This window comes from Gymnoscopelus microlampas (genome assembly GCF_963454915.1).
Source record: "Gymnoscopelus microlampas genome assembly, chromosome: 6".
NCBI classification, from domain to species: Eukaryota; Metazoa; Chordata; class Actinopteri; order Myctophiformes; family Myctophidae; genus Gymnoscopelus; species Gymnoscopelus microlampas.
Genome location: NC_139943.1, coordinates 3,261,069 through 3,274,517, shown reverse-complemented (window position 1 = coordinate 3,274,517; position 13,449 = coordinate 3,261,069). Strand labels below are relative to the sequence as shown.

At 41.4% G+C, this 13,449-nt stretch overlaps 1 protein-coding gene across 2 annotated transcripts in view; it reads right to left on the bottom strand.

Moving 5' to 3' along the window:
* mon2 (MON2 homolog, regulator of endosome-to-Golgi trafficking) overlaps nucleotides 1-13,449 on the bottom strand; it is a 148,562-nt gene that overhangs the window by 87,777 nt on the left and 47,336 nt on the right. For both annotated transcript variants that reach the window (XM_084060094.1, XM_084060095.1), the window contains exons 5-9: nucleotides 12,384-12,513; nucleotides 4,777-4,874; nucleotides 2,946-3,071; nucleotides 1,896-2,090; nucleotides 46-170 (exon numbers count right to left, since the gene is read on the bottom strand). In XM_084060094.1, coding sequence (XP_083916220.1) covers nucleotides 46-170; nucleotides 1,896-2,090; nucleotides 2,946-3,071; nucleotides 4,777-4,874; nucleotides 12,384-12,513 — 674 coding nt within the window. The remainder of the gene's footprint in view (nucleotides 1-45; nucleotides 171-1,895; nucleotides 2,091-2,945; nucleotides 3,072-4,776; nucleotides 4,875-12,383; nucleotides 12,514-13,449) is intronic.

The following is a 13,449-nucleotide window of genomic DNA, read 5'->3' as shown; positions in this document are numbered from 1 at the left end:
TCTGTTTTATTCCATAGTCTTAGCCTTTTCATGTTTTTTTTTTACCGTAGCAGGTGTGGCTGCACACACAGTCTGTGCACAGACTCCACGGCCACAGCTCTCAACCACTGAGGCTTTTCTCCATCCAGGAACTTCACCAGCAGAGACAGGAAGATCTCACATTCTGTCACCTACAAGACACACACAGGGAATCACACGTTACCGTCACTGTGGAGTGGAAACCTCCAAAACTGTTACTATTATTCAGGATTCAAATTCAAAAGTATCAGAAATCGCAGATCTACAAGCTCACAGCTTGTTTTGAGCTTGTAGATCTGCTACTTTTTTATGTTTTTGTGTGACGCTGTAGTATGATCAAGCAGGGCGTTAATTTATGAAAAAAACACAAAAAGTTAGAATATGGAGATAAGAAGTTTCTGCCCGACAGCAACGATATACACTTAAAGGACGACTTCACCCATTTTCAACCTATCTTCATATAATTGGTCCTCTCTAATGCTCATGATAAAATGGTACAATTACATAAAAAAAACATACATTAACCACTTTAGCCCTATTTTATACATAGGCTATTTGAAAATAGCCGATCTACAAGCTCACAACGCGTCGCATCAGGCTATCGGCTATTTTCAAACATTTTAGTACTTTTACTTTTGGTACTTTAAGTAAATTTTGATGCCAATACTTTTGTACTCTTACTCAAGTAAATGTTAAATTCTGGACTTTTACTCGTAACAGAGTATTTCTACATTGCAGTATTGATACTTTTACTTAAGTAAAATATCTGAATACTTTTTTCCACCACTGACCCTAACCCACCTGTAAACCTGTAAATGTGACAATAAAGCATGATTGTGACTGTAATGTTTACCAGTAAGGTGTAGAAGTGACTGTAATGTTTACCAGTAAGGTGTAGAAGTGACTGTAATGTTTACCAGTAAGGTGTAGAAGTGACTGTAATGTTTACCAGTAAGGTGTAGAAGTGACTGTAATGTTTACCAGTAAGGTGTAGAAGTGACTGTAATGTTTACCAGTAAGGTGTAGAAGTGACTGTAATGTTTACCAGTAAGGTGTAGAAGTGACTGTAATGTTTACCAGTAAGGTGTAGAAGTGACTGTAATGTTTACCAGTAAGGTGTAGAAGTGACTGTAATGTTTACCAGTAAGGTGTAGAAGTGACTGTAATGTTTACCAGTAAGGTGTAGAAGTGACTGTAATGTTTACCAGTAAGGTGTAGAAGTGACTGTAATGTTTACCAGTAAGGTGTAGAAGTGACTGTAATGTTTACCAGTAAGGTGTAGAAGTGACTCTAATGTTTACCAGTAAGGTGTAGAAGTGACTGTAATGTTTACCAGTAAGGTGTAGAAGTGACTGTAATGTTTACCAGTAAGGTGTAGAAGTGACTGTAATGTTTACCAGTAAGGTGTAGAAGTGACTGTAATGTTTACCAGTAAGGTGTAGAAGTGACTGTAATGTTTACCAGTAAGGTGTAGAAGTGACTGTAATGTTTACCAGTAAGGTGTAGAAGTGACTCTAATGTTTACCAGTAAGGTGTAGAAGTGACTGTAATGTTTACCAGTAAGGTGTAGAAGTGACTGTAATGTTTACCAGTAAGGTGTAGAAGTGACTGTAATGTTTACCAGTAAGGTGTAGAAGTGACTGTAATGTTTACCAGTAAGGTGTAGAAGTGACTGTAACGTTTACCAGTAAGGTGTAGAAGTGACTGTAATGTTTACCAGTAAGGTGTAGAAGTGACTGTAATGTTTACCAGTAAGGTGTAGAAGTGACTGTAATGTTTACCAGTAAGGTGTAGAAGTGACTGTAATGTTTACCAGTAAGGTGTAGAAGTGACTGTAATGTTTACCAGTAAGGTGTAGAAGTGACTGTAATGTTTACCAGTAAGGTGTAGAAGTGCTTGATGAGCACAGAGACCACACGCAGCAGCCTCATGCAGATGGGGAAGTAGGGCTTCTCCACGGGGGCGGGCGAGGCCGCGCTGCCACAGCCCTGACGGAACTTAATGTTGGGAGAGAACAGCTTGATGACCAGAGGACACACACGCTCCTTCAGCAGGAAACTGAACTCCTGGTGCTGTGAGAGAGAGAGAGAGAGAGAGAGAGAGAGAGAGAGAGAGAGAGAGAGAGAGAGAGAGAGAGACAGGGGGAGAGAGACAGACGGAGAGAAATATGAAAACATGAAATATGGAGATTCAAGGTTTTTGCGAGACAGTAACGCAGTGGTGTAAAGTAACTAAGTACATGTACTCAAGTAATGTACTTAAAAGGTAGGGTAAGTGATTTACTTTGGTTAAAATAAGTGTTAAATAGCTCTATATTGTGATAGTAATCATTGCTATAGAGTGTTTGTTCAGTTAAAGGAGTCTCCCATGTCTCTCCAGCTCTTTATTAAAAAGAAAATGCATTTTCAGTGCTCTCTCCTGATTGGCTTAAATGTTGTCACCTACCTGAAAATGTATATATTGTGTTTAGTAAAGAGCTGGAGAGACCCCTGTGACCCAACAAACGCTCTGTAGCAATGATTACTATCACAATATAGTATGTTTTTTGAAAAAAAAATCTAAAACATTTTTTTTCAAGATTTGAATAGCCAAAGAAATCTAAAGTGACACAGATGCGTTCCAGGTCTTAATGTTTTAAATAAAGAGCTGGAGAGACATGGAGACTCCTGTTACTGAACAAACACTCTATAGCAATGATTACCATCAGAATATAGAGCTATTTAACACTTATTTTAACCAAAGTAAATCACTTACCCTGCCTTTAATTTACGAAAAAAAACACAAACAGTTAGAACATGGAGATGAGACGGCGTGGACATGTACCTGTAGGAAGACTTGAGGACATGTACCTGTAGGAAGACTTGAGGACATGTACCTGTAGGAAGACTTGAGGACATGTACCTGTAGGAAGACTTGAGGACATGTACCTGTAGGAAGACTTGAGGAAAGTCATTGAGGACAGACTCCAGCAGCTCCAGTCCAAACGTCCTGGTCATCTCTGTCATCCCCACCAGCCAGTAGGGGGCGTCTGCGTTCACCAGCTGACACAGGTCCTGCACACACACACACACACACACACACACACACACACACACACACACACACACACACACACACACACACACACACACACACACACACACACACACACACACACACACACACACACACACACACACACACACACACACACACACACACACACACACACACACACAGGGAAAATGTCATTGATTGATTTCACACAGTATATCCACCAGTTTCCAGTGTCCCATGAGGCCTTGCATGAATACCGGGCATCACTTCCTGTTGTCAGTCATTCAATTAGTTTGAGTGATGCGTGTCAGTCAATAATAATGTGGGAACACAACCTGACAGAAATCAGACAGGCTCACTCTCAGAGTTACACACACCCGTAAGGGGCCATGAGGGTCCCTGGACCACACTTTGAGACCCACTGGTGTAGCAGAGTGTTTCCAGTGAGTCAACATGCAACAATATCAGCACCCTGACTCTGTTTGACCAGAATGGAACAGAGCCTTCATTAGCATAACACCTGTTAACCCATTTAGACCTGGAACGCATCCGTGTCACTTTAGGTTTCTTTGGCTATTCAAAAATAGCAGATATACAAGCTCAATTTCTTTCCTATAGACCAATTATTTGTTTACCAACATTGAGACTGGACGCACAGGTTTCACGCAATCAATTCTCAACCTGTTGTTTTGGGGTCAGCGCACCCTGACCCCCTCTTGTGTTGGCTGGTGCTGTGCGCCCTAGCGAGACCTGACAGAATGGGTTTCAACCAGTATAGAGCATCGCAGTTCCGCCACTTCCTGGTGCCGGAAGTAAATACTCGATGCATTTTTCCCATTGACTTTTCCAAAAATATTTATATCAATCAATTTAAGCCTAGAATCAAGCTATCCAGGATAGCGGTGAATCATGACCATAAAACCTTTTTTTCTGTGATTTTATTTTATATTTAATGATATGATATACTATATTTAATAAATACCCTTTGTTTTGCCGTTTTCAAAAAAGGTTTTTTTCACAGAATCAAAGGTTTTATGGTCATGATTCACCGCTATCCTGGATAGCTTGATTCTAGGCTTAAATTGATTGATATAAATATTTTTGGAAAAGTCAATGGGAAAAATGCATTGAGTATTTACTTCCGGCACCAGGAAGTGGGCGGGAACTGCGACGCTCTATGACGCTTGCAACCACTGTGACGTGGTCTGTTAAGGGGTCTATATGGCTGCAGTGCATAGGAGCCTATCTCAGGGCAGACACTCTAACCACGAGGCCACTGAGCTGGTGTGAATATATCGTTTCTGTTCGGGTGGAAACCTCATACGTCCAAAACTTTTCAGGATTCGACAAGCTCAAAACTACTTGTGATAATTGTGTGTGGGATTATTAAGTAGGGCGTTGATTTAACACAGACAGGAGGTTTCTGCCTGACAGCAACGATATGTTCTCTATACTCTTGTCCGTGTGGTTTCCTGCCTCTCATAATATCCACTTTGTAATTGGCTCTGGATAAAGAGCGTCTGCAAAATGCTGGAATAATCACATTGAAACGACAGTCCTTGGTTCATCAATGTGACAGCAGGATACATACACACACTCAGAAGATGTGAGAGAGAGAGAGAGAGAGAGAGAGAGAGAGAGAGAGAGAGAGAGAGAGAGAGAGAGAGAGAGAGAGCACACATCAAAGCGGCACGGAGAGCCGTGTCCCCCTGGTGGCCATACCTGGAAGAGCATGTAGGCGTCCTTGGCGCTGGGCCTCAGGGTGCTGACAGACCTCCTGTTGGTGTTGCCCTGGACAGGAGGGGGCTGCTCTGCTATGCCTGGGGGAGAGAGGGGGAGAGAGAGTATGGATTAAAGCAGAGCTCTTCAACAGGGGGTCCTTAGGAGTTACGACAGGGGGGGTCCAGACAAATCCTTTTGTGGTGGGGGAAAATAGCAGATCTACAAGCTCACAACGCCTCGCAGCGCGAGGCGTTGTGAGCTTGTAGATCTGCTATTTTCAGAGAGCCTGTGTAGAGGGAAAAAGAGCAGACCAAGTACAGGGTTTAAAGGTTAACTATCTGAAACGCATAACATTAATCCATCCATCTAAGAAATCTATGAAAAAGTTTAATCTGCAACACAGTTTTATACAATATGTAGAAGGGGTCCCTGCTTCATCCCTCTCTCAGCTATTAGTACCTAATATACCTAGTACTCTAGCTACTAGGGGGTCCTTGGCCTGAAAAACGTTGAAGACCCCTGGATTAAAGTCAAATAAAAGCTCACGACTGAAAAGTTAATGCTTGTTGTTACATTCCAAACTCATCATCTGACTGAAGTCATTTTAGGTCAACTTTTGTACTTAGGCTGAAAAGATGTTTGCATGTAACAAGCATTCTGATAGGCTGAGGACATAGGCAATGATGCAGGGTGAATCAGCCGTGTTAGTAGAGTAGAGTAAAGGTCTTAACAGACGGGGAGCGGGAATCGCGCCGCGATCATTCGTTGTTTTGTCCTCCTGCGCGGTGCGGGGAAAACAAAAGCTCACCACAATCCATCTCTTGCAGACCGCGCGCGCGCACGTGTAAAAACGAGCGCGAGAATTTCACGGGACCACGCCCGCTCGCCTCACCGCCCCTCAACTTCTCCACGCGTCCCAAATAAATCGCCCGCCTCTCATTGAAAATGAATCACATAGGCGCGTCTGCACCTTCCAAGGCAGATAATAATGACTTAGGCAAAATCTAGTCTATCGCTAGTATGACCACTTAAAATACTCTTCAACCTTAAAATAACAAACAACCGAAAATAGCAGATTTACAAGCTCACAACGTGTCTTGTAGAACGGCTATTAAAGCTTGTAGATCGGCTATCTTCGGTGTGTTTCCATAGAAGTCATGCTGCATTGTATGCAAATCCAAATGACTGAAATCAGTCGTAGTGACTGAGAACTTTAATCCACAACAACAACAAAAAAAGGCCAACCCAAACATGTGTTCATTCATTGCTCTCACACTACATAGTGACTGTACCTGTTTCATGTAACACTGTTTATTTGCATCTGATTTTTAAATCTCTGTGTTGTTATCCATGTCCTCACTGTATTGTCTGATTCACCGCCTTTTGCGATTATTATTTTAATGTTAATTTTCTGTTTACTAAAGAGCTGGAGAGACCCATGTTACTGAAGAAACAATCTAGACTAGTCTATAGCAATGATTACTATCACAATGTAGAGCTATTTAACAAAACAAAAACATTTACAAAACTATAATAACTTTGGAAGCAGGCAAGCTTTTGATTGGTTTGTCATTCCCAACCTGACCGCGCCTCCATTCTGACGGGCACATGGACTAATTAATGTAAGCAGGCACAGAGCCTCATTATGTATAATATTATGCATAAAAGCATAAGCTGCTTTAGTTAACTTAACCCTTTAAGACCGGGAATGCATCTGTGTGTCATTTTAGATTTGAGCAATAAATATTATTCTATACTTTGGCTATTCAAAAATAGCAGATCTACAAGCTCATAGCGCGGCACCGAGTGCCACGCTATGAGCTTGTAGATCTGCTATTTTCTTTTAAATCGTGAAAATGTGTGCAAATCTTTGAATATCTATTTTTTAAAGCAAACATTTGTAACAGTCAAATGTCTCAACAGATGTCTTAATTTTCCAGAAAAACATTTGTTGCTACATCAGTGGTTCTCAAACCTTTTCATGTCAAGGACCCCCAAAACGATATGTATTTTGGTCGCGGACCCCCAATCTCAAAATATGTTGTTCCAGGGACCCCCCCAGAAGCAAAGATTTGAGTTATAAATGTTCGCTTTAAAAATATATATATATTCAAAGATTTGCACATATTTTCACGATTTTTCAAAAATAACAGAATAACAGATCCACAAGCTCATAGCGCGGCACTCGGTGCCGCGCTATGAGCTTGTGGATCTGCTATTTTTGAATAGCCAAGGTATAAAATAATGGTTCCCGGTCTTAATGGGTTAAAGAGGGAACTTTTCTCTCCTTCATGTCTGCTGCAAGCAAGGGACAAAACTCAACTCCGGGAGAGAAAGTTCCTATAGACCATTGGTTCTCAAAGTGGGGTCCGGGGACCCCCAGGGGTACTTGAGGGAGTTCCAGGGGGTCCCCAGCTAAATGATAGATTAGGCACCAAATGGACCCTTATGAATCAAATGGACCCTAACGGGTCCATTTGGTTCCATTTGTACACTCTCAGAGTTAAATTGACATAGATTTTACAATATAAATTGCGGTCCAAGTGATAGAAATGCCATTAAATGGGGGTCTGTAGCCCTAATGCATGTCAAACTGGGGGTCCTTGAAATTAAAATGGTTGAAATCACTGCTAGAGAGCCGTAAAAATCTTCTCTTATGGGGGTCCCTGGCTTATCTTTTCAAATGGGGGTCCGCGGGCTAATAAGTGTCAATTTGGGGGTCCTTGGCACGAAAAAGTTTGAGAACCACTGCTATAGACAACAGAACGGATCGACAGGAAAAGCTGCTGGCTGAAAGACAACGACGTTTCCTACGAAACGCTGACGGACTTTGAACTTTTGGCACGATTTGTACGTACAGATGGTCTCTATTTTGGGATTGTGGCCGGGCCTCCGTGTATCATGAAACTGGAACTGAACTTGACTCTTTGTGAACTCAGCTGTCATGGGGTTTGCTGACTCCCTCGCTTCCTTGCAGGAAATTCACTCGACGTATTTGCCATAAAACGCTGAGGTCGGTGAATAATAACATGAAATATGTCTGTATGGACTCAATGATGTCCCACGAGCACCGAGTGTCTAGAGGACTCTGAAGGGACCTCTCCACAAGGGTCATCTTCTTTACACTAGACCAGGGGTCTTCAACGTTTTCAGCCCAAGGACCGCCTAGCTCAGAGAGAGATGAAGCAGGGACCCCCTCTATATTGTATGGAATTGGGTTTTAGATTCAACTTTTTTTTGTCTACGTTTACTGCTCTTTTTTCCCTCTACACCTATACCTCTTTGCCAAAAATAGCAGATCTACAAGCTCACAACGCCTCGCAGCGCGAGGCGTTGTGAGCTTGTAGATCGGCGATTTTTGTCTAAAGTTCTCCTCAGAAAAGGGATGCAAGGTTTCAAATGGTTAAGGTGAAAAAAAAAATCATACCAAACTAAGATTTGGCGGACATCCTGTAGTAACTCTGAGGACCCCCCTAGGGGTCCCGGACCCCCTGTTGAAGACCCCAAATCCGTACTTGGCTTACCGATAACAAACTGTCACTACACCTTGGGAAAACTGAATCCATTCTCTTTGGGACCAAACATTCCCTCAGACAGATGGAGGTAAATGATTTCAAGGTCAAAGTCGATGACACAATTATCGCTAGCAAAGAAGAGATTACCTATTTGGGTTGTATTCTCGACAAATACCTGTCGGGTGAAAGCATGGGGACAAAGGTGGTCAAAATAGTAAACCAGAGAACCAAATTTATGGGCAGAGTTTCCTCTTTTGTCAACCCACAGGCCCTCAGGACCCTCTCAGGGGCCCTGATTCAACCACATTTTGACTATGCTAGCACCTCCTGGTACTCCAACACCTCAGTGTCACTGAAGACTAAGCTTCAAACCTCCCAAAACAAACTGATTCGGCTACTCCTCGGATTGGGGCCCATGACCCACCTTTCTCCCGCCCATTTTGCCAGCCTAGGCTGGCTCAGGGTGGAAGACAGGGTTAAACAACTAAAAATGGGACTGGCCTTCAAAATTGTAAACGAAAATTTGCCCGATATGCCCCCTATTCCCGCATATCTGAGTAAATACCTCCAAAAGGTTAGTGACACCCACAGTCACAATACCAGAGGGAGCGTCAACAACAATTTGGTACCACCCACCCATAAAACAAACATGGGCAAATTCTCCTTCTACAGCACTGCCACCCAGGATTGGAATGGGCTAACCCCATCCCTCAAAAAATGCAGTTCGCTGGGCTCATTTAAAAGAGCCTTAAAAAATCACCTTTCAGGAGGCCAAAAGAGGAGGTAGTACCATTTTCCTATTAGATAGCCGACCCCCCCCCCCCTGTTCTTGTACATATCCCCCCCCCCCCTTTTTTATTTTTTTATTTTCTTTTGTTGTACATAGTATTATATGTATGTATATATGTATGTATATATATATATATATATATATATGTGTATAGATATATATATAGATATATAGATATATATATATTCTTGCTGCTTATTTTTATTTTCTTTGTGTAATGATATTCGAACTGTGATGCCACTATATATGTCTATGAATTGAATACCAAGGCCCTCATTGGAAACAAGTCCGCAAGGACTTTTATGAACGGACCTGTTAGACAAAGTATTTTAAATGTAAATGTGTTGTTTTACATTTTTTTTGCCTAATAAAATATTCAATCAATCAATCAAACCTGTGGTTCTCAAACTTTATTATAAATTCAAGGACCCGGCAGTTCCACTCGGTACACTCTCTGAGTTGCAGATCTACGAGGGTCCATTTGGTTACCTATTAACTCTCAATCGTTTAGCTGGGGACCCCCTGGAACCCCCACAGGCACCCCTGGGAGTCCTCGGACATCACTTTGAGAACCGCTGAAATAGTGGTACCGAAGACCTGACCTCAAAACCACAACCTCTGGATCACATAAGTGTTTTGTTTCCCATTCAAAATCCCATTCACTTAACCTATTAAGACCTGGAACGCATCTGTGTCATTTTTTGATTTGAGCTAAAAAGCATTATTTTACACTTTGGCAATTCAAAAATAGCAGATCTACAAGTTCGTAGCGTGGCACTCGGTGCCGCGCTACGAGCTTGTAGATCTGCTATTTTTGAAAAATAGTGAAAATGTGTGCACATCTTTGAATGTATATATTATTTTAAAGCGAACATTTTTAACTCCAATCTTTGCTTCTGAGGGGGTCCCTGGAACAAAATATTTTGAGATGGGGGGTCCGCGGCCAAATACATATCATTTTGGGGGTCCTTGACAATTATGTAAAAAGTTTGAGAACCACAAACATACGCTTTTTAGAAAACTGTTGGGATTTAGAAGACATTTGTAGAATTGGCTTCAGGTCTTAATGGGTTTTTTAAAAAAGTTACATTTTTAAAACTAATTTCAGTTTTAAACTTTGGTGTCGCGGGTAGACACATTTTTCTTTTGGGTCGGCGGCGGTTGGTAAGAGTTTGGTAAGCCCTGCTTTACCCACTCTCTCTCCACTTTAGACTAGACAGAGTTCTGCTGTGTCCTGTTGTAAGGTAAGCAAGTCCTGTTCATCTGTGTACTTACTACTGTCTACTTTCCCAGGAGTCCTAGTGTTGATTGTTTGACGTTGGTTTGTCACCACAGCACACCACACCACGCAGCCCAAAGCAAGCATGGCCGTGTGAATCTAATACACAACACAATCCCCTGTGTTCATTTAACTCTATGCACTCTAGTTTGAGGGCAGCCAGGGCAAATGTGAATCATTCATCATCACACACACAGTTGATGTGTTCATGGTTTTGACACACAGCTGTGGAGCCCGTACCAGTGTTAATTTTGTCGACTAAGACTAAAAGACTAAGGTTTTGATATTTAGTCGACTAAGACTAGACTGCAGGTCCTTACACACCGGGGCGATTTTTTTCATGCGAATAATATGTTATTTTTTAAAACCTTCTAAAGTCAATGCAAGCTTACATGGAGCGAAAAAGCGAAGCGAAAAAGCGTATTTTAATTATTCGGAACGAGTCCGTATTTTGCATATATTCGCATATTCGCCGGTGTGTAACCGCCTTAAGACTAAACAATTTTCAGAAGACTAAAATAGGACTAAAACTAAATGGTGTTATTCAAAATTTAAATAAAAATGTAAATCTAAATCAAAATTTGCTGTCAAAATTAACACTGGTCCGTACAGCTGGCAGTAGTGGACTCATTGCCAATTTATTATGTGTCTGTGTGCCCTTGTCTAGTCAATGTGATTCTCCTTAATTTGGATAGATTTGGTTACTGCCACGGTTAGATACAATAATTAATAAAACTAATTTAGTCCCCTCTCCTCTGGGTTGTTTTTGTCACTGTACATGTATCACATAGTATGTGTCCTCTGCATTTAACCCAACCTAACAGCAGCAGTGGGTGCCATTAATACAGCGCCCGGGGAGCAGTGGTGGAAAGTAACTAAGTACATTTACTTAAGTACTGTACTTAAGTACAATTTTGAGGTATTTGTACTTTACTTGAGTATTTCCAATTTCCAATACTTTTACTTCTACTCCACTACATCTCAGAGGCAAATATTGTACTTTTACTCCACTACAATTATTTCAACACTTTAGTTACTAGTTACTATGCAGATATAAATTATTATATTATAAAAACATACATTAACCACTTTAGCCCTATGTTATACCAAGGCTATTTGAAAATAGCAGATCTACAAGCTCACAACGCGTCGCATCGCGACGCGTTGTGAGCTTGTAGATCTGCTATTTTCAAATATTTAGTACTTTTACTTTTGGTACTTTAAGTACATTTTGATGCCAATACTTTTGTACTTTTACTCAAGTAAATTTTTAATTCTGGACTTTTACTTGTAACAGAGTATTTTTATATTGCAGTATTGGTACTTTTACTTAAGTAAAGAATTTGAGTACTTTTTCCACCACTGCCGGGGAGCAGTTAAGGGTTAATCGCCTTGCTCGGGGGCACTTCGACTTCGCCGGGGGGCAAACCGGGGTCCTTCCAATACCAAGGTGTTGCCGTGGCTGTTCATCCTATATTAAAATTGCCTAGAGAGTAGGTGGACGGTGCAGCCAGACTTGTGAGGCGTACCGTTGCGCCGATCCACACCAAACTTGGCATAAAACACAGGGCTCTGCCATGACAATAGCCACACCAAAATAAATTACACAGACATGCACTACAGCACTGTTACAGCAGCATCTAAGACTTCAAATGGCAATAATAACTCAGTGACCATTGCACTGATCATCAGCGCACTAAGACTGGATTTGAAGTCAGCATAAAAGGCCTGAAAATCTAGTTACGTAATTCTGTGGAATATTACTGATACTCCCACATCAGTGACACCACATAATCCACCATTTTGTCTCACAATATAATGTGAATCTCACCTCAGACAGCGGTTATTATGAGGCGGTTATCATTAGCACCTGCATGGAACTGAGACCAATCACTGAGCTGGGTTGTTATGGACCTAACACTCCAACTAGAGACCTGTAATTGACCCGTTAAGGCTTGTCACCGTGTAATTGCAATAAAATAACACAATACATAAATGACACATTGTTGACATAATGTCTGACCTTTGAAGCGCTCGTCCTCGGCCACCATCCTCTCAAACACCACGGTGACAACCTGCCGGACCGTGGCGGCCGCTGTGTTGTTGGTGATGTTGTCCTTGGTGAAGTGCAGGCGGAAACACAGCACGATGGCCTGATGGACGGAGAGACAGCCAGGGGTTATTATACTCATGTACAATTATTGATCATACTACAGCATCACACAAAAGTAGCAGATCTACAAGCTGGAAACGCGAAGCAACGCGCTTTGAGCTTGAAGATGTGAAGCTATGTTTTGTACATTATTTATTTTGATTATTGGTACCGCCAACAGAGGCCAACAGACATGGCATTGGCATGGATTTATAGGTTCCAATGTTCAATGCCAAAAACCCAATTCAATCATTAATCGCAATTATTTGTATGGCAATTAATCGCTACATCATGACTGAAATCTATCAAATCAACCTGACAAATTATTATTTTGTCCATTCGAGTAGAGTCACAAATCTGTTACATATGACCAAACTGATAAAAAAAAGTCACTTTGAAAATTGGCAGAATTTTCCATAATTCTAACTTCTTTCAAGACTGTTACTGTTCCTGAAGAAACAGGGTTGGCTCGCTGTTCGTTTTTAAAAAGTTAAATACATTTCACAAAGTTTTTAGAAAGCCTCCGCATTTGCCAAAGAAGCAAAACAATTTAAAGTTTGCTTCTCTAGGTGAAAGTACAGTACGCTGGACCGGTCCAAAGTTTTTAGAAGCGTACTGTATATAATGTATAATAAATAGTGGAAACAACATGACTGTGGATGCCCTAGTGAGCACACTAACTAGACATACTGTACCTCCTACACAGAAAACTTCCCCTAGACTTTAGGAAAAGGTTGCATACTATATAATGAAAGAAATATTATGACAGAGGTAAGCTATAGTGTACTGTAATAAAGTGGTTCTTTTCTCCTTTCCTGGTGACCAGGACCACAGTCTTTTTTCCCTCCCACCAAGTAGCTATGCTTATTAGATTTCATCGTATGGCGAATAGCAAAAATAGCCGATCAGAAGGCGTTGCATCACAATGCGTTGTGAG